General features: G+C 47.4%; 1 protein-coding gene across 1 annotated transcript; it reads left to right on the forward strand.

Annotated features, from left to right (window-relative positions):
- The first annotated feature begins 672 nt into the window (after nt 1-672).
- CAPN14 (calpain 14) lies at nt 673-24,622 on the forward strand. Its single transcript, XM_057742961.1, has 18 exons — nt 673-695; nt 1,373-1,547; nt 2,160-2,222; nt 3,977-4,062; nt 8,186-8,260; nt 9,273-9,436; nt 10,443-10,606; nt 11,096-11,104; nt 13,297-13,502; nt 15,080-15,116; nt 15,606-15,662; nt 16,994-17,051; nt 19,572-19,636; nt 20,975-21,043; nt 21,708-21,786; nt 22,404-22,520; nt 22,890-22,945; nt 24,495-24,622. Exons 1-18 carry the CDS (start codon nt 673-675, stop codon nt 24,519-24,521), a joined length of 1,530 nt encoding a protein of 509 aa, XP_057598944.1. The 3' UTR covers nt 24,522-24,622.
- The last annotated feature ends 1,332 nt before the right edge of the window (nt 24,623-25,954 follow it).

Genomic DNA, 25,954 nt, shown 5'->3' on the forward strand with positions numbered 1-25,954 from the left:
GTCCTTCTTGCCACACCAGTCACTAGATGCCCCAGAATCCAAGCAGATCTATGCTCAACCCAACTTTCTTTTTAGAGCAATAGAAAAAAACCCTTGGCCATGAGGGAAGGCACACGTGTAATGATACCCTTTTCACAGACGGAGAAATGGAGTCCGGAAGTATTGAGACTCTCTCAGAAGAGCATAGATCAGTTACAGAAGCAGGACTTAGAAAAGTTGAGTTGTGTTTGGGTCCAAGTGCCTGACATGGGGGCATTCGGGAAGCTAAAAGCTGGTCCAGGAATATGGTTCAGTTCTTGGTGTCAAATCTCGATTCCAGATAATGTTCCCCACCCCCTACTCTGCTCACTCACCACCTTCCTCCCCGATATAGAATCCCCTTCTCCTATACTAGGCTACAAGCCCAGAGAGGATAGCAGTTGGGACCAGGCATTTCTTGCACACAGTAAGTCCTCAGTGGATTCACGTGGACACTTGTAGCACATGCAGGCCTGTACAGTACATCCACGGAGACACTTGCGGTCTGTGCACGTGTGTCCAGCAGATTCATGTGGACATGTGTGCTGTCTGGCTTAGGCGACTGCTGGTTCTTGGCCGCTTTGCAAGCTCTGACTTTGCACCAGGACATCCTGAGTCGTGTCGTTCCCCTGAATCAGAGTTTCACGGAGAAGTATGCTGGCATCTTCCGGTTCTGGGTGAGTGTCCTCCTGGTGCCCCAGCCTGGAGGAGGCCATAGAAAACAGGGTTCTGGAAGAGTCATGTCTTTGCTCCCTGGGATGACACCCTCCACGGGAGTCTTCACTCACCAGTGGGCACTCTCTCCTTCCAGTTCTGGCACTTTGGGAAGTGGGTTCCAGTGGTGGTAGATGACCGACTGCCTGTGAATGAGGCTGGCCAGCTGATCTTTGTCTCTTCTACCTACAAGAACTTGTTCTGGGGAGCTCTTCTGGAAAAGGCCTATGCTAAGTGAGACAACCCCTTTCCTTCCCGGCCCTTCCCTCCTCCCTTGTCTCTGGCTCCCTCTCATCAATGTTGAGGGAGGACAGGAGAAAGAGACGGGTAAAGTTTATCAAATGAGATATGAGGCACATCTCAGCAAATAGAGAAGTGACACATCCAGGGTCTCTTATGTAAGGGTCACTCCATCGGAACAAGCTTTCAGGAGTCCTACCTTTCCCTAATGGATGGAGTTGTTTAATAGGGGTAGAAACTCTGAGTATGTATTTTCTTTTTTTCCCCTGGGATGGAAGGAAGGAATGACCTGGGAATAACGGGGCGGGGGGCGGGGCACATTCTCTAGACTTGCTGGACCATCCCAGGCTGCAGTATAAACACTGCCCCCTCATCCCATGTTTACGTCTCCCCTGGGCAGGCTCTCTGGCTCCTATGAAGACTTGCAGCGTGGAGAGGTATCTGAAGCCCTTGTGGACTTTACCGGAGGGGTGACAATGACCATCAATCTGGCAAAAGCCCCTGGCAACCTCTGGGAAATCCTAACCCGAGCCACCTGCTGCAGAACCCTGATTGGCTGCCAGACGCACTCAGGGGTGAGACTGGGCTGTGTCCTGGCGGGATGGCCTCCTCCCCTGCTCCCGTCCCCTCCATCCACCTGCTGCTGTGCTCACCCCAGTGTGGGCCCCAGACTCCACCAGCTCCCGCACCCAGAGCCCTGGTGTGCAAACTAGAACGGCAGAGCTGAGCCCCCAGGGCAGGCGAGAACACCGTAGAATACAGGTGGTGTGCAGAGAAGGGAGCTAACAATTCTTGAGTGTCACCCACATGCAAGGCCATTCGCCAGCACCGCTAGCTGTCACTGTCTAATCTCATAACGCACAAGAACCGGGAACTGGAGTAGGAAGCGCTCAGTTCAGCCCTGCCTCTGCTGAAGACCGTCCTGTCATCTCATGTGACTGAGCAGCTCTGAGTCTGAGCTGCCCTCCGGAAGGTGGGTGCTCATCACTGCAGAATGGCACTCGGACTTCTTGGAAGGCTCAAATGAGGCTGTAGGTGCTGAAGAGCTTAGAAAACCGTAAGAAAACACAATGTGGGTCTCTCCCATCCCCTCCTGGTAAACCCTGGCTCAGCAAACAGATCCCCCCAACTCCCAAGTTAGCTGTACACACCAGAGCCCTAATAGGAGCTCTCTGTCTCTGCAGAAGGAGAGGGTGCTGGAGAACGGGCTGGTGGACGGCCATGCCTATACTCTCACAGGGATCCGGAAGGTGGGTGGAACCTGGCCCCTCTGTCTCCCTTCAGTCTCTCCTGTCTCTCCCAGGCTTCTTGCCAAGGTCTTGCCTCATCTTGGTGAATGTTAGGATCTGTGACCCGTCTAGGGGGCGAATCCTCTGGTGTGCCTGGTAAAGCAGGTGGTAGGCTCCCCAGACCTCTGTGCTGCTTTTCTGGGGTGAAGTGGTGGGTCCAGCCTTTGCCACCTCCACCACACCATCCCAGCCTCTCTCGCCATGGGGCCGTCCCAGCCCATCAGCCGCCTCGCCTCGCTGTGCTTCAGAACCCTTCCTTGAGCCTCACTTTGCCCTGGGCTACCAGTGATAGCTTTTCTGCTGGGTTTTCCCTCCAAATTCCTACTTCTTTCTCACATTCTCCTTTTCAGCAGTCTCCCAGTTTCCTTCCGATGCTATCCATCTTTTGAGCTCTACTAAACATTGAGAGAAAGATGAACCAGGCAGGGACCTTGCCTACAGAGAGCTTACAGTCAAGTATGGAGACAAACCATGTTTGAAATGGATAGGGAAGCAAAGTAGAAAATGAAGGAAGAAAGCAGTGATGAAAGACTTTAGGGGTTTAGAGGGAGGAGAGAGGACATGTACTTGGTTGGGTTGGAGGGAAATCAGAAAAGGCTTTATAGAGGAAGTGACATGGAGTTGGCCCCTGAAAGATGAGTAGATTTGTGTGAAGGGAGAAGGGCCTTCCTGGTGGAGGGAGGGCAGGAGCGAAGCTTGGAGATAAGGAATCAGCAGGTTGAATCTTAAAGAACCTCTGCTATTCTCTAGAGAGTGTGACTTCTCCAAAGTCCTCCAATTCCCTTTAACTCTGTTTCAGAATTTTTTTCAACTCCATTCACACCTGACTTCTTCTTTCTCTTAGATCTGCATCAAGCATGTTTGTGTGTGTCAGGATATTTTATTTTCATATTTAGATAAAATTTATATTTAAAATATTTATGTTTGTGATTTTACATTAATTTAACAAATTTATTTAACAAAATTTACTACTTACTATGTGATAAATAGTGACCTAACCACTTTACTAATGTTAACTCAGTCTTTACAACAGTCCTATGAATAGGTGTATTAGTGTCCTAGGGCTGCCATAACAAATTGCCACAAGGGAAATTTATTTTTCACAGTGTTTTTTAAAGCCAGAAGTCTGAAATCAAGGTGTCCTTAGCACTGTACTCACTCCAACAGCTCTAGGGGAGAACCCTTCGTGTCTCTTCCAGCTCAGGGTGGCTCCCAGCATTCCCCAGCTTGGGATGCGTAGCTCTGGTCTTTGCCTACATCTTCACATGCCCTTCTCTTCTGTGTCTTTCCCCTTCTCTTCTTTTGTAAGGACATTTGTCATTGGATTTAGGACCCACCGTAATCCTGGGTGATTTTGTCTCAAGATCCTTAACTTAATTACACCTGCAAAGACCCTTTTTACAAACAGGATCACACTAACAAATTCTAGGTAGACGTGTTTTTGGAGGAGGGCACCCATTCAACACACTGCAGTAGATGGTGACTATTGGCTTCATTTTACATATCAGGAAAAAAAGGACACAGAGAGTTTAAGTAACTTGCCTTAGGTCTCATAGCTAGTAAGCAGAAGAGCCATTTGTCTCTTCTACCAACTCCCAGGGCCTTTGATTGTTCATTTCAAGGTCTTATCTGCAGATGTGAATCTCACCCAGCTATCTGCAGCATTTGCTATTGGCACTCAGCCCAGACACCTGAATGTTTCTCATTTTATGCAGGTGACCTACAAACATGGACCTGAGTATCTAGTCAAGTTGCGGAACCCCTGGGGAAGAGTGGAGTGGAAAGGAGACTGGAGTGACAGGTGAACTTCTGAGGCTGGCTGGGAGGGGTGAGGATGGGGTAGGTGAAGGCTACAAAAGAGACTGCCTTTGGCACATGAGTTTAAATGCGTCCTATTGGTCTCAGGCTGAATCAGGAAAGCTTTTAGACTATGAACGTTGAACCATCGCATTTATAATCATTATTATTTTAATTGAAGTATAGTTGATTTACAGTGGTGTGTTACTTTCAGGTATACAGCAAAGTGATTCTCACACACATGCGCGCGTGCACACACACACACACACCAGGGTGAGTCAAAAATTATCTGCACTCTGGCTGTAGAATTTATTTTAATTAATTTTTAGAAAAGACAAACATATCATTTTCAACATAATCTCCTTGCTTTTCAATACACTTTGTCCATCTGTCAACAAGCTTTTGTATTTCCTTATTAAAAAATGTTTTAGGCTGAGATGCAAGCCACAAATGCACTGCTGTCTTCACTCCTTCATCAGAAGTGAATGTTCGTCCTCATAGGGTTGCTTTCAGGGGACCAAACAGGTGAAAGTCTAATGGAGCAAGATCAGGACTATAGGGAGGATGCTTTAACACCTCAAAACGAAGTTTTTCAGAGTGTCGACAGTGTGGGCAGAAATGTATGGATATGCACACCCTCAGACCACAAAAAATGAATCACTGCACGCTGCTCTTCTTTCATGCAAATCACAAGTGGGGCATCCATGTTTGCTGGCACTGCAGTTACAAGTAAACCGATTTAACACCTTCACGTCTGCATAGCAGTGACTGTGCCTTGAATGGAATGTGCTGATAAGACAGTGCCGTCAACAGAAGTTTTAATATAACGGGAGTGCAGATCATTTTTGACTTATCCTCTGTGTGTGTGTGTGTGTGTGTGTGTGTGTTCTCCTCACATTTGTAAGATGCTTAAATATATACACTTTTTTTCACTCATTATAATAATTGAAGGTAATGTTTATTGAGAACTTGCCAGCATTGTGCTAAGCCTTTTGAATTTTTGTTGTCTCATCTAATCCTCCAAACAGTGCTGTTATAATGTAGATAGTTTTATACCCATTTACTGATGATGAAACAGATGCTTAGGTTAAGTGAATTCCTTAAGGTCTCACAGCATGACTCAAGAAAGGTCTTTGGGATCTAGTCCAGTGTTCTTTCTAGTCAGTTCTTGGACTTATGTCAGAGGTAGACAGATCTGGATTGGCCCCTACCTTTTTAAAAAAAAAAATTTTTTTTTTTATCTTTATTGGAGTAAAATTGCTCTACAGTATTGTGCCAGTTTCTGCTGTACAACAAAGTGAATCAGCTATATGTATACATATATCCCCATATCCCCGTCCTCTTGAGCTTCCCTCCCAACCTCCCTATCCCACCCCTTTAGGTCTTCACAAAGCATCACGCTGATTTCCCTGTGTTCTATAGTAGCTTCCCACTAGCCATCTATTTTACATTTGGTAGTGTGTATATGTCATGGGTTGGCTCTACATTCTAATTACATTTAGTGACCTCTGGGCATTCTGATTAGATGCCTACCTTTAGATTGTTTCTGCCTAAAGTTGACCCTGAAGCTATGTGGGCTTTACAGGCTACAGGCTGACTGTAGGGCACAGGCAGAAAGGCAGACCAAGTGTTACAGCCCTTCTTCCTCTGGCGAAGAAGATTTACAATACTTAACTCTACATAACACTTAAGAGCACACAAACATTTTCACATGTGCATTATCACTTAACCATTTTATAGATGAAAAAAATGAAGGCTAAGAAAAATAAGTGGAATTTTACTCCTGATAGAATGTACTATACTCTACTTATCATACATTAACAAAGAGAATTGTCAGACAGACTGGGTCTATGTGTAAAAATGGCCTCTAAAGATATGCATAAATTTTGAAGAGTTAGTGAAATATAGCATCATAATGTTGTTGGTAGTGGTTTGTTTAGGAAAACAAGTGCTTGCCTTTGAGAAAAATGACGGGTTAAGTTAACTTTGTTAGCTGTGTGATCTTAGGCAAACTTCGTAATTTCTTTGAGCCAGAGGTGTGGTAAGGATTAAAATAAAACGATGGGCTTTCTTTCATAGTGTCTAATCTACTCTTAGTCTCATCCAGAGTAGCTTTCATTTTAGATATTATGTTTTTTAAAGTTATTTATTTATTTATTTATTTTTGACTGTGTTGGGTCTTTGTTGCTGTGCGCAGGCTTTTTCTAGCCGTGGTGAGTGGGGGCTACTCTTCGTTGTGGTACACGGGCTTCTCACTGCAGTGGCTTCTCTTGTGGCAGAGCTCCAGTTCTAGGTGCACGAGCTTCAGTAGTTGTGGCATGCAGGGTCAGTAGTTGTGGCTCTAGGGCTCTAGAGCACAGCCTCAGCAGTTGTGGCGCACGGGCTTAATTGCTCTGTGGCATATGGGATGGAACCCATGTCCCCTGCAATGGCAGGAGGATTCTTAACCTCTGCGCCACTAGGGAAGCCCTAGATATTACATCTTTTAATTTTAGAGGTACCATCTGAGAATATCTTTCACTTTTCTCTTCATCGTGTCCATAGTTCTCTTTACATCCTTGAGAACGTGGAGCATATTTATAATAGGTGTTTTAAGGTCCCTATCTACTAATTCCATCGTATCTCTTATTTCTGCGTCTGTTTTTATTCATGGTCATGGATCACATTTTTTGCTTCTACATATGCCTAGTAATTTTTCATTAGCTGCTGCACATTGTAAATTTTTTTTTAATTGACTATGTTGGGTCTTTTTTGCTGCACATGGGCTTTCTCTAGTTGCGGTGAGTGGGGGCTACTCTTCTTTATGGTGCGCGGGCTCCTCATTGCCATGGCTTCTCTTGTTGTGGAGCACGGACTCTACATGCATGGGTTTCAGTAGTTGTTGCCCATGAGCTCAATAGTTGTGGCTCACGGGCTCTAGAGCGCAGGCTCAGTAGTTGTGGTGCACGGGCTTAGGTGCTCCTCAGCACGTGGCATCTTCCTGGAGCAGGGATCAAACCCATGTCCCCTGCATTGGCAGGCGGATTCTTAACCACTGCGCCACCTAGGAAGTCCCTGCACATTGTAAATTTAGTTGCTTAGGCAACTAAGTATTATTTTGATAACTTTGAAGTTTTCTTTTAGGACAGATCTAGGAAAACCTTTACTTGGGGAATAATTTGACCCCACTACTAAGGTATAGACCCTTTGAGTTCTCTACTAAAGACCTCATATATGCTGTAAAGTCTTTTGTGTCTGGTTGGTGGGAATGCAGATGATCTCCAGCCTGGTGTCCGCTCTGGGAATGTTTCTGTGTATAGTCCAGTCTTGTGGGGTTTCATTTTATGTATGTACAGATTTTATTTTCACCAAAGACACAAGGGAACCCCTATGACATTCTCTGGAGGTCCTTATTTAAGTAGCCCGCTCCTCTTGGGCACTTTCCACAGCAAATTCTAGCTGTCTTCTCTCCGTGAACTTCAGACTCTGTCCCCTCCACTCAGCAGGACTGCTAGGCTTTCCTTGGGTCCACTTCCCTGCATCACTGTCCGGGGAATTTGTTTCAGGCAGGAGTCTAGGCAACGTTAGGGCTCACTTTATTTATCTCCCTCCTCTTGGGGTCACAATTCTGTGCTGCCTGCTGTCTAATGTCCAAAAACAGTTGTTTCTTGTATTTTGTCCCATTTTTAGTTGTTTATAGTGGGGAAGTGACACATGAAAGCCTTACTCCTTTATGGCCAGAAATAGAAGTCCAAAATGACAGGCTATGAGAAAAAAGCAAAGGCAACAGGTTCCAATGCTAGTTCTGACATTTAATAACTTTGTGACTTCAAGCAACTGACCTAATCTCTTTTAACTTCAGTTTCCTAATCTCTAAAATGGCAATAAAAATCCGTACTTTGTAAAGTTGTTGTTAACCTTAAATGACATAAAATATGTCAAGAGCCTAGCCCAGACCTTGGCTCAGAGTAAGTGATGAATTAACGTCACATGTTGCTTTTATCATCGAGGATGTGAGGTGTGGTTGTCTGCAAGCAGTATGAAGATGAGAATAAATAACAACACGATAGAGCATCTACTGAAGAATTTCTTACACGTCCTTCACAATCCTTTCCTTCCCCGTGAAAACATTTCTTTTCTGTTTTCAGCTCAAGTACGTGGGACCTACTGAGCCCCAAGGAGAAGATTCTGCTGCTGAGAAAAGATGATGATGGAGAATTCTGGTATTTGACTCGGGGTCTTGGGACACATGCCCTGGCTTACAATAGGACATCCATCCAGCAAACATTTATGGGGTGCCTCACGTATGCCAGGCATCTCTTTTACAGCGATCAAGAAGACCCTTTAGGGGCTCACAGCCTCGCAGAGCAATCAAACAGTCACAGTCTCTGTGATGAGAGCAGAGATCCCTGGAGCTCAGTGGGTGCTCAAAGCAGAGGGTGGGGGTGGCCACCACCTCCTCTCTGACTTCTGTTACTTGCCAAACTATAAGCCACCACACCAGTGCCCTCCAGAGCAAAGCAGTACAACTCCCACCCGCCCCAAAGCCTCTCACTCCTTTCTCCGAAAGGCCACCAGATGCCCTGAGCTGATGCTGCTTCTGAGTGTCTGACATGAGACCCACCTGTTCCCCATTCCCTCCCCTTTTCACCCTTACTATTAATTCACACCTTGTCCCACGGGCCCTCTTCTCCCCGTACCCATCCTTTTCAGACCGCTGTGGTCATTGGCTCTTGACGTGGTCACTGAATTCAAGAGTCCTACAAATGCTATAGTATTATTTCCATGTTACAGATGGTAAACTGAGTTGGTTCAGACAGCATGCCTCAGGGCAAAACATTAGCCAGTAGGGGTGAAGATTTTTATCAATTGACGATGAGGAACTGATTTCTGCAATTCTTGCTGAACATATGTAAATCAATTGACGAGCTATGAATGTCCCAGTTCCGCTTTAACCCCCCATCAGTGGCACAGGAACATTGCCCTCAGGCAGCCACTGTTGGAGGCGGCTTCCAGCCACAGGGTGGGGTTTCCTGCTAGCGCCCCCTGCCTGTGACAGACCCTCACACTGGGCCAGCCGGCCCTACTCTCATGGGCCCAAAGCCAGTCCAACTCTGCATGGGGTGTGGAGGATGGGGCCCTGGGTCTGGGAGAGGGCTGGGATGCCCATTACTTAGTCACAGCCTCCCTTCTGGTCCTGATGACCGGATGTCATTTCCTTCATTGTCTGCACAGGATGGCACTGCGGGACTTTAAAGCGCATTTCGTGCTTCTGGTCATCTGTAAACTGAGCCCAGGCCTGCTGAGTCAGGAGGCAGGCCAGAAGTGGTCATACACCATGCTGGAGGGGAGATGGGAGAAGGGGACCGCGGCCAGTGGCCAGATAAAGTCACCCCAAGGTGAGCCTGTGCACAGGAGCCAGGGGCTCTTGGGTCTAAAGTGGCAGCTTCTCCAGGCAAAGGTGGGGCTGTGGGCAGAGCTGCTGCCCAAGGCACCTGGCTGAGGGCGAGGGGGCTTTGCTGGTCGAGCTGTGTGCACTGGCCCCAGGCTGTGTGAACCAGGAAGATGGGGCAACTTTGTCCTAATTTGCACAAAGGTATAGAATTCTCAGTCAAGCTGTCTACCTCTTAGGGATGCATCTTTCCAGAGGGTTCCCTTTCCTAATCAACACCAGGAGGCCACAGGCGCAAGGCGTAGTAGAAGGTGGGGTTACATCTCTCTGTGGTTTTAGAACAAGACCACTGATATGCTGAAGTAACCACCCCATCACAGGCAGGATTGAAATAGTATTTATATCATATGTATCAGGCCTTCCTTACCTAGAGTTTGGTAGAGAAACAATATCCCAGGTCATCAGGTACAGAAGATGAACGTGTCTACATTCTGCAAATGGAGAGGTTTGCAGACAGCATCCCTTCCTCCACAATGAGTCATCTCTTTGGCAGGAATGATTTGAAGGGGGTGAGATCTCAGCGGGGCCAGGGCGGCCTCAGCTCTGGCTTCCTCTCCCCCGTCACATCCCTGCAAAGGCTGAAGCCGCCCATGAGCTAAGGCTTAGTCCCCTTAAACTGCTGCTCCCCTGGGACCACAGGCACATTCTCTTCGGTTAGTTAGCAGCCACTGACCCAGGCAGTGAACGTTTATGGGACACGAAGTCTGTGCCAGGCAGAGTGCTGTGCAAAAGCTACCGTGCAGAGTAACTCTCAGTCTGTGTGTCCCTAGAAGAGTCTGAGGTGGAAGAGGTGGGTGGGAGGGGCACGGAGCTGTGGTGCAAGAGACCCTGGCTCTGTCCTGGTGGGCCTCGGGTGGGAATCCGGGGCAGCGCCCTGGGTCTGTGCTCCTTTCTGTGGTCTGGCAAGCAGGATGCTAGGGAAGCCTGTCTTACCTTGCTGTGTTCTGCCGCAGACACGTTTTGGAAGAATCCGCAGTTCCTGCTGTCGGTCTGGAGGCCCCAGGAGGGCAGGAGGTCCCAGATGCCCTGCAGCGTGCTGGTGTCCCTGATCCAGAAGCCCAGGCACAGGCACCGCAATTGGAAGCCTTACCTCGCCATTGCCATCTACATCTTCAGGGTAGGTGGGCCTCTCATGGGGCCTGACCCTTTCTTCCTGTTTCCTGTCCTCTTTACCATCCATCTCTGTCTACCTACATCCTTGTCTGTCTACCATGGGTGCAAATCCTTGGGAATATGTGATCTAGAACAAGCCACCTTCTTGCATTTGAACATCAGTTTCTCCATCTGTAAAATGGGGACAATGATATTTGTGCAAAGGGCAGAGTAAAAGAAGATCCTGTGGCAGTGCTTACTGTGCCTGGCACACAGCTGGTACAATTAATCCTGTTTCCCTTCACTCCTCCCCCAAAGCCAAGCTTACCTTGCCTCATACTTTTCCAGAATTTCTGATGATGGATTAAAATGTCACTGACTAGAACAGCAAATCTTATGGGAGGGGAAGTGGCCTCTGGGTAGAGTCTGCTTGTATATCAGCCTCCATTAGAATTTGTGCTTGTGAAAGAGCTGGAGCCACTGCCTAATAAGGCCTCTCTTTTTTGTTTTTCAGATGAGCAAGGTGAGTTGCACACTTACCAGGCTGGCCTTGGTTGGGAGTCATGTGCCCAGGGTTCACTGTGACTGCTACAGCCTTATGTAAGGAGCTACGGGAAGGTCTGGCAATAATGCCAACTGCCTCTGTGTGTGCAAGTAAAGAGCATCTGCTGTTCTTTTTTTATCCAAGCCCCACCCCCACCCCCAAAGTCCTTATGTCTCCATAGAGAGGTCTGAGCCTGACGCAGAACCAATAAATTTTAGAATTTATTAAATCCCTACATAAATACCTAGGGCTAATATTGAAGACTGTCACAGCATAGGAAGAATGATAAATCACAATCTTGCCTGAGTTATGAAACCCATAACAAAATAGATATATGACAGATGGGATATCAGGAGACCATGGAGCCCACCTCCTAGGGAACAAGGGAACCAAGGCTTGGGAAAACAAAACAGAAACCCAGGCAGAGGACAAGAACAGCTCTGTGTTTCAGCTGCAGTGGCTGCCTAGAGGGATCAGTTAAGAATGCCTGAGCTATCCCAGCCTCTGTAGGGTGGCAGCTATTATTTTTTTTTCCAAAGAAAACAGGAGTGGAAAACTTAATTTTCTCAGATTGGACTGAATCAAGTAAAAGGATTTTTATAAAGAAACCATTTTGCATTGGGTGTCTTGCGTCAATTTGGGTTTTTTGTTTTCCTCCCAAGGGAATACTGAGAGCTTCCAAAGTTACCTATTCATTTAAAAGGAAAAAGTTATTTATATCAAGCCGATTCCTAAATAGAATTTGGGTCAACCTACAATGAAAAGTGTAACAAAACTATGAACCAGTTACAGAATTCAGAAGGCAAGAAAAAAGTTATAAATGGATGAGGGATAGGGAAGCAATTAATTCTACCAGGAACACTAAACCTAGAACAGCTACTACAGCAGATTATAAAATTTAGTTCTGAGATTCCTGGCAGCCAGGGCAAAGACAGCAATGGGCTGATTCTCTAGTTCTCATTGTCTCAATAAAGAAAGCATGCATCACCAAGAGATACATTTTGTTTCCCCAGCCCTGAGTGGAATCTGGGAAACATCTTTACATGGTGGATAGTGTCTTTATCAGCAACTTGTAAGCGTCCCCTACATGGATTGCCCCTCCCTCCATAGCCCTGCATGAAAGCCAAGGGAAGAGGAAGCAAGAGAGAAAAATAGGGCAAGAGGGGGAAATAAAAGAGGGAGGGAGAGAGAAAGAGAGAATAAAAATATGAGATAAAACAAAACATAAACCAGACCTCTGATCTGGGTCTTCTGAGCTTTGGCCAGCCCTCTTCCCCCTTCCATGAGGCTGTTTGCACTGAGATGACACGGCATGTCCAGTTGATCTCTATGTAGGGAGATGGCTGATGGCCCATCTGTACCTGTGACCATAATCGTGTCATAATCAACCTTGGAAGTGTAGCACATACATGGAGGCAGCATCAGGAAGTATCTAGAACATGGGCATTGGAGCTCAGCTGCCCTGAATTCCAATCCTGACTGAGATTCTTACCTGCTGGATGACTTTGTACAGATGACCTAAATTGTCTGCACCTCAGACCCTCAGCTGTAAAGTGGAAAGTGCAGGGACTTCCCTGGTGGTCCAATGGTAAAGAATCCACCTTCCAATGCAGAGGATGCGGGTTCGATCCCTGGTGGGAGACCTAAGATCCCACATGTCGCAGAGCAACTAAGCCCGCGCGCGTGCCTCAACTACTGAGCTTGCGCACCTCAGCTAGAGAGCCTGCATGCCACAAGCTACAGAGCCCATGCGCCCTAGAGCCTGCACGCCACAACTAGAGAGAAGCCCTTGCGCCACAGCAAAGAACCTGAAATGAAGATCCCGCGTGCTCAACTAAGACCCAATGCAGCCAAAAATAGATAGATAAATAAATAAATAATAAAATAAAAAAAAAATACAGTGGAAAGTACAAAGTGACATTCCTACCTCATTTTGTGTACAATGTTGTTTTTAATGCAAAGTCAAATCAATTGACATATTTATTGAAATTTACGCAGGGTTCCAGTAAAGGTGCCCACTCTGGATGTGTTCTGGTGTTTTCTCTCCACTCCTCACCCCTCCACTGGGGCAGGTGGGCCACCTTAGTCCTGGCTCCTGGCCAAGGGGCCCAGGCCAGGCCACAAGCCCTGGGTGATCACCTCACCTGCTGCCCTCTGTCCTCCACCTACAGAGCTATGACAACAAGAGGAGACTGCCCCCCGAGTTCTTCTGGGAAAATGTTCCCCTGAATTGGCCTGAGACGTTTCTCACAGAGAAGGAAGTGAGTCGGGAGCTGTGGCTGGAGCCCGGGACGTACGTCATCGTGCCCTGCACATCTGAAGCCCGCCAGGAGTCCAAGTTCGTCCTCAGAGTCTTCTCCAGGAAGCATATCTTTTAGTAAGGGCCAGGCCTCTCCCGGAGGTTGGGGTCCACTTGGGTCAGGGGAGGGGGGCAGGGTGAGGCAAAAATAGTGGAGGACGGGGATCTCTGCGAGCAACACAGAAGAGAGACAGGGTGAGCAGGCCAGCTCTCCTTCACTTCTTCCTCCCCACTCTCCTTCTAACAAATGATCACTCTGCTAGACATAGAAAAAGCTAGAACAGGCCTGGCCCCTGCCCTCCACGAGCTCAAAGTCTGGAAAAAACATGGACATATGAACAGTTATTTATGTTACACTGTGTCCTGGGCAAGTGTTTATCTGCCCAGGGTGTTAGGAGAACATCAGGGAAGAGCATCTGAGCCAAGTTTCCATGGTCCTGGGGGATGTAGGGGTGGCTTCAAGGAGGTGGTGATTCCTACAAGATGCACAGAGGTCGTTCAGATGAGGGTGGCTGTCATTGACCATCAAGCTCAGACAAGTCAACATATACACATCCGAGCCAAACTTATCACAGGCCTACCTCGGTGATGTGGCAGGTTTAACTGCAGACCACTGCAATAAAGCAAATACTGCGTTAAAAAGTCACAGGAATTTTTTGTTTTCCCCGGGGTATATAAAAATTATGTTTACACCGTATTGTAGTCTATTAAGTGTGCGATAACAGTATGTCTTAAGAAAACAATGTGCATACCTTAATTAAAAAGTACTCGGGAAAAAAAAAATCAAAAAAACATCAAAAAAAAAAAAAGTACTCGGGAATTCCCTGGAGGTCCAGTGGTTAGGACTCTGCATTTCCACTGCAGGGGGCCCGGGTTCGATCCCTGGTCAGGGAACTAAGATCCTACAAGCTGCATGGCATGGCAAAAAACAAAAAACAAAAACTTGACTGATAAAAAAATGCTAACCTTTGTCTGAGCCTTCAGCAACTTAGAATCTTTTCGCAATAGCAACATCACTGATCAAAGGTCACTATAACAAATATAACAATAAGGAAAATGTCTGAAATATTGCGAGAATTACCAGCATGTGACAGAGAGACACACAGTGAGCAAATACTGTTGGAAAAATGGCGCCCATAGACTTGCTCGATGCAGGGTTGCCCCAAACCTTCAATCTTTGGAAAACACAGTAAAGCAAAGCTCAGGGAAGTGAGGTAGGCCTGTATTTTGCCTATGATTGCTTTCACATGACAGCCCTTCCGTGCTTAGAACCCAGTTCTTTTCCCATCATATTTCGGGCATAGTAGTTTAACTTGGTCCCAGACCTCACTGCCTTGTGAGACTGCTGAGTCTGAACGTATGAGTGGGAGGCGTTAGATGAGGGTGGGGGGAGGAAAGGGCGCAGGGGCGGCGGGCTGGGCCTAAGCCAAGGCACGGGGGTGAGAGCACAGGGTGGGTGGGGAGGTGCAGCCCTGTGCTGAGTCGTGAGCCAGACCGCACCCTTCATGGGCGAGTGGGGCGTGAGGTGGGAGCTGGGTGAGGCCAAGTGGCCCATCAGCTAAGGAACTGGGAAGTTCCCAGGGGAGGGAGAATATTGGTCAAAAGTTTCCCTGGATGATCCCCAAGAAGTAATTCTGGCTTTTCTCCCCCCTCAGTGAAATTGGCAGCAAATCCAGTGTCGTCTTGTCTCAGGTGAGGGGTCCGGTGAAATTTCTCACGACGGGAGCTGTTTACAAAGCCGGGGTTTCTCCCCTCACATTCAGGGGTCAGGGGAAGAGGCCTGCAGACCCTGTGGGCCCCACCCTATGGCACACATACTATGTTATCTACTGTGGCCTCAAAGTATGCAGCTCTGCTGTTTTTGCACCAAGAGAACTGCCCTTCTGGTCAGGTCCTCGGCACTGAAGGCCCAGAGCCCAAGGTGTATGAGTTACACCTCCATGTTCTTTTTTTTCTCTCTACCTGGTGTTTCTTCTGCCCCTTTCATGGTTTGCTATGTCCCCAAAGCCAGTGAGGACTGGAGAAACAAGGGATGTGTGTGAATGCTACAGTAGAAAATTTAAGACAGCACTCAAGGTCAAACTTGTGGATTTCAGAGGCCTGGGAGCTGTGTGTGTGTGTGCACCAGAGTTTGTTTGCCCAGGGGAATGACCAAGTCCTTCTGTTTGTCTGTTCCTATAGGAAATTGTAGACCAAAGTGAAGGGCAGGATGAATTCTTCACCAAACTCTTCAAAAAGGTAAGTTGAACCAGGGGAAGACGTGAGGAGCAGGAGACCCCGTGGCGCCTATAATTCCATGGAGGGTGGGTTTGCACCTGCCTGACCTTGGGTATAAATTGTGATTTAAGGCTTCCTAGTCCCCAAACTGCCACTTTCTATGAAAGCCCACAAGGTTTAGACAAATGAGTTGAGCCATTATTTCCAGAAGGTGCCTGTAAAATGCATATTTGTTCTTGGAAGCTACATTGATTTGTTGTAGGAGAAACTTTGATTTTTAACCCCTGAGACAATGGAATATTGCAGAGGTGAGATTCAGTGTTGGGAGGTGGGGTTGGAGCGTGGCAATGACGCGCACTGGGGGGTCTGGGAGAGGGAAGCCCAGGGAGAAAGACCCCATGGGTGGTCACCTGAGGGGGATGAGGACTGGTAAGAGGCACTGGGGAGGAGGAGGGCTACACACCTTGTCCCTTTGAGGTCTTACCTTGGGCTGACCCAGGTCTGAGCAGTAGCAGGAGGCCACCCCATCCTTAACCTGCAGGACACTAAACCCACTTAGGAACAGGGCAAGAAATCTGGGTCTGACATCTGAGTGATGTCATTAAAACTGGGAGAACATAAACTCCCTGGGTTAGTAACACTCCTGGCTTAATTCACAAGTTGCCTGCCCTCCCGTCTTCTCTCATTTTCACCACTGGCGTTTGCTTAATGTTGTCAGAGAAGATACATCAGAATCTTACGTGCGTTGTTTATAAAAGTTTTCCTCCATACTAGGGGTTTCCAAACATTTTCTGCTGCAGTCCTTTTATCAAATGGAATCTCATAGAGAATCCTAACATATATAAAACGGATAAATATAAAGAGATAACTTATATCCATTTTACAAGTTCAAATGTATGGTGCTTATATTTCATTAATATGTCCTAAAGTTAAATGTTCATGTAAAAAGTTGCTTCTGAGCTCTAAAATGGAAATCTGGACTCTTGGGTAAGGACAGTTTATTAATAATAAAATCAAGACCCAATTGCTGAACTTTCAAAGCATCACTATAGAACCCAGTTTGAGAATCACCACTCAAGAGTCCTGCCCTGCTGGGGTGCTCTTGAATTTGGCACCCAGTTAAACTGTTATAGAAGTTCTTATGAAATCCTGGATTTAATTACATGTCTAGTTATGTTCCTTATGTGCAAGAAAATGATGTCACTTACTCTGCCCAGAAATGGTATATGAGCAGTGCTGAACGGATGTGGGAGAGACATTTCCCAGCCCCCTTTAGGTGTGGCCCCTCTGCATCTAACGAGCCTTCAGTGATGTGATTTTTTTTTTCTCTTGCCCTTCTGCTTCCGCTCCAGCATCCAGAAATAAATGCAGTCCAACTGCAGAATATCCTGAACCACATGCCCTGGTCAGGTGAGTATTTCAGAGTCATCCTGTAGCACTCAGGGGACACAATTTTCTGAACTCTCGGTCTCTTTCCTTCTCCTGCTGGGACATGTGAATGACTTCCCACTGGTCCCCCCAGCATCTGTCTCTGACACCAGAATGGCTCATATGCTGTGACAAAGAGGCAGAGGAATTTATGCAGCTTGGAAAATAGCTCTTTTTTTTGCTAAGTTGGGTGTGTAGAGATATATGGCAGTGAAAATGAAGATTTCTGCTAGTTTGCTAGTTTGAGGAGAATAGCTGAGTACTTCTTTCTTGGCATATAAAGTCCACGTGGAAGAATGGCATTCATTTTCTCAACACAGCGAATAAATATTAAGTATTGACTAGCTTACCAGGAAGCTCTCTGATGAGCTCATACTTAAATTGAGTAACCTACAAAAATCTGATGGAAGGGAGCACATCATGTATGAAGCTTGGGATAAATCATCAGGAAAGCTTAAAGCCCATATGAAAGTATTTTATATGTATATTTTGAGTGAGAAAAACCTGATTTTGAAAAAAGTAAATCAAACAATTAAAGGGCATTTGCTACCTGAGGTATGTGATTGCTTCTCCATTATATGAAGCCAAGACTTCAAACCCAAACACACTCAGAAATTGTATAATTTCCAGGTGGTTTCTCGAAGCCAAACTCAGGTATTGTAAAAGAGCCAGAAGGGGAGACTCTAGAAATTATAGAATATGAGATGCGCCGCCTCCCTTCCCCTCCTCAAAAAAAAAATTATAAAAGAGATGGCTTCTGCACATTTAAATTTTTTAAGGCGTTAACCACAAGTATGAAAAATGAGTTTTGAAAGAATGGATAGACACATTGCTTTCATTTATTCCTATGAGAAGGTTTCTGGTTGATAGATCAGAGAGCTACTATAGATTTTGGCAAAATGGCTGGTAAAATCTCCCATGATAAATGATGAAATATGGGTTGGAAAGTAGCAATATGAGTCACAAGTTTTATCATCAATCCCGAGAGTTACATAAATGTGAAACCCAAGGGGATAATTCTATGTTATATTATGGATCAGAGTCTATATGTTTAGATATTTAGATGAGAGTCTCTATATTCTGTCCTTGGTCCCCCTACACTTCCTCAAATTTTGTCAGTGACTTGGAGGAAGACATGGTGTGTAGGCTTATCAAATCTGCAGATGGCACAGAGCTGGGAGGAATCATTAATATAATAGGCAACAGAATTGAAATTCAGAATGTTCACCACAAGCTGTGCCCAAGCCAAAAAGATGAAATGTAGTCAGGATGATAATTAAAAACTGCCATTTTATAATTTTTTAAAAATTGGTTGCAAAAGTTCCTAACACAAGAGACCTCATTTTTGTGGCAGTTAATTTGAAAGCTATCTGGTTAATTTAGTTGACCTTGAGCTTAAACATGTACTAATAGTTTCAAGTTGCTGCTAAATAAGCTATTCCAAATTCAGGCAGTATTTAATGGGAGCATTTAGATGTGTGTTTTTGAAATTGTGTTCCAAGAAATGTTAGAAACCAAGAGGTTTTAGTAAGTGTTCCGTAAGGTAAAAGGGGTTAGTTAGTTTCTATGGTCAATCGTGCTTAGGAATTTCTGTGTAAAACAAAATTTCAATGTTGGCTCCTCTATACCAATCATGTGCTGAGGTACATGGTGATGGAGAAAAGGATCGTAGCTACAAAATATTTCAAATGTATTTGAACTCAAAACTTTTGCTCTGCAAAACATCTCTCTTGGAACCTAATTTGGGAAATGCGGACTGAAATTTTTGGAAGTGATAGACCCACTGTACGCTGCTTAATCCAGTTGCAGCTGCGGGAGTGTGTTCCAGTCTTGGTACCACATTTTAGGAAGATGCTGGCAAAGCACAGTGCGTAGAAGAGGGAGGTGAGGGTTTAGAAACCAAGTCACCTGGGGAAACGTTGGAGAAATATATAGATGTTTAGAATGGAGGGAGAGGTCGAAGAGGGGACAAGTACCTGTTTATGCCTTTTTTGGAGGTAGAACTAGGACTAGTGAGTGAATTTTACAGGAGCTTCCTTTAGAATTAACATGTGAAATTTCTACCTTGGAGGTGTGGCTCCATGTGAGAAAGTGAGCTCCTGTAACTGACAGGCCAACTGTCAAGTCATCTGAGGTTGCCTCCCAGTGTGGGTGGGAGCTTGAACAAGTTGCCCTTTCAGCTTGGGGAGTCTGTGACTCTGTGGTCCTGGCCACACCCCCTACCCCCACCCCCAGGTACAAAGGGCCATGATCATCTGACCCACTGTGTAAGCAAAACCAGAATGTTCTCTGCAGGGTTTTACTGGGTTACTTGGATGCAGGAATCCCCCCTAAGCCTTCTCTCTCTGTGTCCACTGCTCTCACTCTTCCTGCCCCCAACATAAGTAGTGGTCATTGGAAACTATGACTGGCCTGGACAGCACTGCCACTTCCTGTTCAGAAAAGGGCCATGCAGTCCTGGGGCCACCCACCCCCGTGCAGACTCTCTCTGTTCCTTCACAGGTCTAGGGAGCAAACAGCCTGTCTTCAGCCTCGAGGCCTGCCAGGGAATTCTGGCCCTACTGGATGTATCTTTTTGGGTTTGTGGGAGGATGCATTCTGCTGTTTGAGAGCTTTGCCCTGGAGCCAGGACGCCTGGGGTTGAATCCCAGCCTCAGCACTTACTAGGTCTGTGATGAGTCGCTTAGCCTCACTGGGCTGCCAGGCCCTCGTGTGCAGCATGGAGATGGTATAAAACCTGTTCTGTAGGCTTGGTATGCGAGTGCAAATGTGATAACCCATGCAAAGCGCTTAGGGCAGAACCGACATCTAAAGGTGATCAGTACTATTACTAATAGCAATAAGCTTATTTCCTGATAGTGAGGGTGAGGCAGCCGCAGGGTAGCAGTTAGTAACAATGCTCTAGGTTAAGAGAAGCTTTCACGAGAGCCTCAGGGTCCTGAGTCTTCACCACCATTGGGTGATGGGGCAGCGGCGGTCCGCATTTACAGACCAGGAAACCAGAGTTCAGGGAGTTCAATGACATGCTGAGAAATCCGCTTTCCTCGTCCTCAACACGGTGATTTTTCTAGCAAAGCTTCTGCCTTTCTAACCAGACAACTTGTCGGAGTTCAGTTGCCCACACTACAGAGAGGCACATAGAATGGAGACTGTGGGGAGGTTGCAAGTATAAAGGATGTTTGCAGAAAGTTGGCAGCGAGCGTGGGCAGTGTGGGATGGCGGTCAGGTGTGCGGGCATCGGGGCAGGGCCCGGTCTTGTCACCAGCTGTTTGGACTCAGACAAGATCATACTCTCTGAGCGCTGATTTCATCATCTATAACAGGGCGTGAATTCGTACCTACCCCCTATCCCACCTGCTAGGTGAAAATGAAGTTGCATAGGTCAAGTGTATGGCTCAGGGCTAGGCCCACCATCAGGGCTCAGACAGAGGTGGCGTGTGGTGGTGTTTTTGACTCAGTCTCTCTGATGAGGGGGTATTTGACATGGTCTACAGGGCCAACCATTCAGCTTTTAACGTATCATAAAATGACTAAACATAAGAGGCATCCTTAGCCCCGCTGTGCCTGACCCCTTCCATAAGCTGGTTTTGACAGCAATGAAAAAAAGTTATTTTTTATTTAAATCACATCAAATTGGCCACGTCAGAACACCCTGCTTCACTAAATGGAAGCTGTCATCACTGCCATCATCACCACATCCTCTCCTCCCAGTGCTGCTGGGTTCCAGCTCACTCTGTCCTTTCCTAGCAAGGTCCAGGGAGCCCTGGGCTGGCCCGGAGGAGGCCAGCTAGGGATAGCTGAATGGGGCGTCCCAAATTGCATGTTGCTGTGTGAAGGGCCCATCACTGCCTCCAGAGGTGTGGATGAAACTCCCCCAGTGGCTTTGACCTTAACTCTGCTATCAGCTTAATGCATCCGGGACCGTGAGTATCCAGGAATTCAGAGAACTGTGGAAGCAGCTGATGCTCTATCAGGTAAGAACAGGTGTTCGGCATGCCTCCTGCCAGGGCGGTGCAGAAATGGCAGTTCTGCAAAGATGTGAAAAGCCCTTCTCTCCCTTTAAGCCATTTCAACCCAACCACTCACCCGATCTTCCCTAACGTCTTGTTAGTAATTCCTCCTTTCTCTCCCAAACTCAGAGAGCCTGTTGCAGTAGCCTTCTGAATTTGTAAAGCGACAGCTGATCATGTTGCTTCCTTACTAAGAGCTTTTTGAAACTCCCCGTGGCCTTCAGTTCAAGTTCACACTCCTTAGCGTGGCATTCAGAGTCCTTCATAAATTGGCCCCCTCCTCCTTTTCCAGTCATTACTCACAGCTCTCCTCCTGGCTCCTGAGTCATAAGGTTGGAAGCCCTTCAAAATTTGCATAGCGTGCTTAGATTAAACACGGGTACCGATACCCAGGCTCTCCATCCCCCGTGAGAGGAAGACTGCCCCCATCACAAGCCTTAAGGAGAACTGGGAGAGGAGGTGGGATCCTGGCAGGGACCCCCCTGCCCTTTTCTTGTCCAGGCAACCGGACCCACAGGTGGAGCCTCACCCTCAGAGTCCTGTAGCCTTGACAGCGGGGCGCGAGGGGCTCTCAGGTTGGGCTTGGAAACGCCTGGCTTCCTTAGCCTTTGGTGTGGGTTCTTCACAGGAGGTTTTCCACAAGCAAGACACTAACCGGTCAGGATCCCTGAACTGGGCGCAGCTGCGGGCTGCCATGAGGGAGGCAGGTAGGCACCGAGGCGGGGGTGGGGGGAGTTGGTGCTGCCCGGCGCACACTCATCGGGTGGGGGTGGGGTGCATGGCGTCCAGCATCGTTCTAATGAGCCAAGTTGCTCCCTGAATTCAGAGGCCCAAAGGTGAGGGTCCACAAGTGAGTGAAACATTGCTTATTATCGCGATGGTCACCGCTAACGTGTATGGAGGGCTGGCACATCTATACTCCCATTTAGCCTTCGCCAACACCCTGTTATAATCCCCACTTTGCAGAGGGAGAGATGGAAGCTCAGAGACGTTAACTTGTCTGGGGCTTAAATCCAGGACTCCCAGACTCCAAAGCAGATGCTCTTGACCACTAAGCAGACTACCTCCTGCCTTGAAGGCCAGTAACCCACTTGATAAAAAGATCCTCATGCTGGTTGCCTAGGGAACAGGGGTGGAGAATGGAGAGAAAATAAAAGTAATAGGCTAAATAATTAAACAATTCACAATGAACCGTGTCGAAGAAGATCTCAGGCTATTAGGATTTAGGTCCCGGAAGTGGAGGCACAACTTGAGGGGCCTCAGGTGGGAGGGGAGCTGGGTATGAGGTCCCCGGCACCGTAGCTAGAGCCCGTGTTCAATGCAGGAATCGTGCTCAATGACGACGTCTGCCAGCTGATGCTCATCCGCTACGGCGGCCCCGACCTGGAGATGGACTTCGTCAGCTTTGTTCACTTGATGCTGCGTGCGGAGAACATGGAGGGTGAGCTGGGGGAGGGGAGGAGGGAGGGCCCAGGCTTCCTCTGCTCGCTGCGTGGATTGCCCACCTGTCCCCAGTTCAAGCACGAAAGGGGACGGCTGCCAGCGCGGGGAGCTCTGGGGAACGCTGGCTCTGCGCCTGTGAAACCCGGCTGCATCTGCCCAAAGTAACTTATGCCCTGCCTGCTGCCGGGCAGAGGTGTGAGGTGGCTTGCTTAGAACACGTGTGGCCCATGTGGTTGCACAGAGGCCAAAATTGGGTTCCTGGGTGAGGGGACACATGGGAGGAAATAGTCCCTCTTGTTTCCAACACAAACACACACACACACACACACACACTCTAGCTGTGTTCCTTTCTGCTGCATTTTCGCAGATGCCTTCCAAAACTTGACCCAAGATGGCAAAGGGATATACCTCCAGAAGCCAGAGGTAAGACCTGTTCCACGGGGTTGATTCACGCGATCTCAGGGAGCAGTGGCCACCGCCGGTCCAGGGGCTTGTGAAGCAGAAGGGTTCTGAGGGCCCTTCATTCTCTGAGTTCAGGTTGCAGCACTGTAGTCACTGCACTGATTCACTCACGCGTCAGATGTGACTGGGCACCCACTGTGGGACAGGCAAATGTAAAGGCACAAGTGTGTGTCGAGTGAATGAGTGACAGGCTGAGGAGAAAACAGCTCTGTGTCTGACACCGGTTGTCCTCCCTGATCATTCTAGCTGCACGGATTTACTGAGCACCTGCTATGGGCCAGGTGTGGAGACATTGGAGTCTGGAGTTGAATCATCTGACCTTTCTTTCTAAAACACAGAGGTGTTTGGGCTGCTTAGAAGGGGATTAATAAAAGCTGGGGTTTCTTCCTTGACTTTCCTTCCATTTTATGGAATAACCCTCTAAGATATAGGAACCCTCAGCGTGTGTCTACCCTCAATCACTTCCATATTTGAGTGTGAAGGCGGGATGGAGGCAGAGAGGCAATCGTTGAAACTTCTGAGCCCATCCCCAAGCACAGATCCCCAAGGTTACCTCCTGATCCCAAGCAGTGCTTCCATAGGGGCATACTCAGCACTGAGAGAGCAGGGGAGCATCAGAGAGGCAGGTGACACAGGGCAGCCCACAGCCTGAGCTGGCTCTGAAAAAGCAACGTGCTATCGTGGCCACAGAACTGGACTGAGACCCAAGCTGAAGCCACAGCACCCCTTGTAACCACCTGTGGGACTGTCGGCAGACCACGTTACAACGCTGGGCCTCAGCTTCCCTGTGTGTGAAATGAGCCGGCTGGGTGAGGTGGTCTCTAAGATTCACTCCAGCTCTGACACCCTCTGACCCCTTGAGAAGATCCTCAAGGCCCTCCAAGGAGGCCTACAGGGAGTGGTAGCCAGCTTGGTGGAATTTCACTCTGGGGTTTTCTCTGATCCCATCGGCAACCTCGCCACAGCCATCTCCATCATCACAAGCACCAGCGCCACTGTTTTAAGGAACTGGCCTGGAGAGAGGTTTCCCCAGAGGTCCCCCCGTGTGAGTCAGAGGAAGTGCTCTTCACACCTACATAAAGCTGTCAGACAAATGGGCCCATAAATGTAAATGTGTAGAATATGCCCTAGTGGGTCTCTGCTACCCAGTGGGTCCCCACACACCTGCACACTGCTGTCATGAGCATGCCAGATTGAATTCATGGGGAAAATTGCATTGAGAATTGAATATGGAATCAGCCTGCATCTTAGCTATCATCATTCACAGGCACCAAGAGAAGTCAAGGTTGATTATATTTCAGGTTGATTTATACTTACTACTGGGTGATGTGGTCCCTCTGGCTAAGCTATCCATCAATGCCCTGTCTCCATGGCTTCCCAGGAGTGAGGGGGAGGAGGCCCCAAGTCCTGTGTCAGGCTCTAGGACCTGGCGACTGAGAAATGAAGCATCCGTAACTGGATGTCAGAGATGGGTCTGAATGGGCCATAATGTGTTGCCCCGTTATTCCAGTGGCTGATGATGACTCTGTACTCCTGAGAAGGCTGGACGCTCTTTGGCCCTCACTGAAGACTCTGCATATGGCCCCAGGCCTCACTGAAGACTCTGCATATGGCCCCAGGCCTCACTGAAGACTCTGCATATGGCCCCAGGCCTCACTGAAGACTCTGCATATGGCCCCAGGCCTCACTGAAGACTCTGCATATGGCCCCAGGGTGGCCTTTGGCTGAGACCAGCCCATGCTCAGCTCACCTACAGTTCTTCAGGACCGTATCTCCAGCCATCTGGGAAGATTTCTGAAGAACTCTCCTTTGGATGGGCAGCATACAAAAAGGGAAGTGAGGTAGTGAAGATTGCCTGGGACTTGTCAAGACCAGCTCACTTTCCCTGTGACCACAACCTTGTCACAAGCAGAAACGTGGTCTAAGCGATCTGACTCCAGGGTTGGTGTGCTTACCTTTGTAAATACTGCCTCCACGGGTGTCCAACTTAAATGACCTTAGTTGGATATGCCGCGTCATCACATTTACAGTAATAGTCTAGGTTTCAAGATCTGAAGACGGAATGATATGTTTGTAGATATCTCTACTGGCATCTATAAACTGGTAGAGGCATAGGCTAAGTTTTAACGGTCTTGGGCTGGGGTGGGGGTATATTGCACTTCAAGAACACAGAAAATAACAGAATTGGCGGGGTCCAGCTGGGATGGGCTGGATCTGGCCTCTGAGGTCACTGGGTGATCGTCCACGGACAATATTCCCGATGGTTAGATTTGGGGGGTGCTAGTGGATTTAAAACACTCGACTTCATTAAGGGATTCTTGCATGTGATGGGTGTCAGTCTGTTTACCTGACCTATGGGTTATCAGATCTACTTCAAAGAAGAGCAACAAATCCATGCTACATTGTAGAGTTAATCGGTGGATGGTCGGTATGTCTGAGTTTTTGTACTACACTGATACCTCATCTTTGTGGCATCCCTCCCGACCCAGGACCCAGGTGGAAAATCAGAACAGTGGCCATTTCCCAAGGCACATAGATTTTACTCGTAAGTTAGCAACCCAGAGCCCTTCATTAAGACTCTATTTATTGTTAATTTACAAACTGTTCTAACAAACATGACTACCTGGTTTCCAGGTCCACAGCAGACTGAAGAAGGCGGCTGAATGAGGGGATAAAAGGGTGTCCGTTGGCAGAACTAAAGGGAGTTTGACAGTGTGGTAGGAGGAGAGAGCTCTTGCAAAGCATGGCTCAGGGAGTGGAAACGCATTTTATTTAGAAAAACCTTTATGTATTCCAAATAAGAAAACATAAAATAGTTTGTCTTAAAGTACCATACACACTAAGACATGAGGTGGTACTGATTTCGTAAGTAGTGATTGTATATTTATAGTCTTCTAAAGATTTTTATGTCTATCATTTTTGTTTTATTTTTATTATTATTATTATTATTATTGGCTGCATTTGGGTCTT

This window comes from Hippopotamus amphibius, chromosome 7 (genome assembly GCF_030028045.1).
Source record: "Hippopotamus amphibius kiboko isolate mHipAmp2 chromosome 7, mHipAmp2.hap2, whole genome shotgun sequence".
Classification (NCBI taxonomy): domain Eukaryota; kingdom Metazoa; phylum Chordata; class Mammalia; order Artiodactyla; family Hippopotamidae; genus Hippopotamus; species Hippopotamus amphibius.

Bases quoted from the DNA above. Each gene is read 5' to 3' on its own strand.
- CAPN14 (XM_057742961.1), top strand. From the start codon at position 673: ATGCTGGCATCTTCCGGTTCTGG. The intron at 15,117-15,605 runs GTGAGGGGTCCG...CTGTTCCTATAG, and splicing joins CCAGTGTCGTCTTGTCTCAG to GAAATTGTAGACCAAAGTGA. The intron at 17,052-19,571 runs GTGAGTATTTCA...GTTCCTTCACAG, and splicing joins GAACCACATGCCCTGGTCAG to GTCTAGGGAGCAAACAGCCT.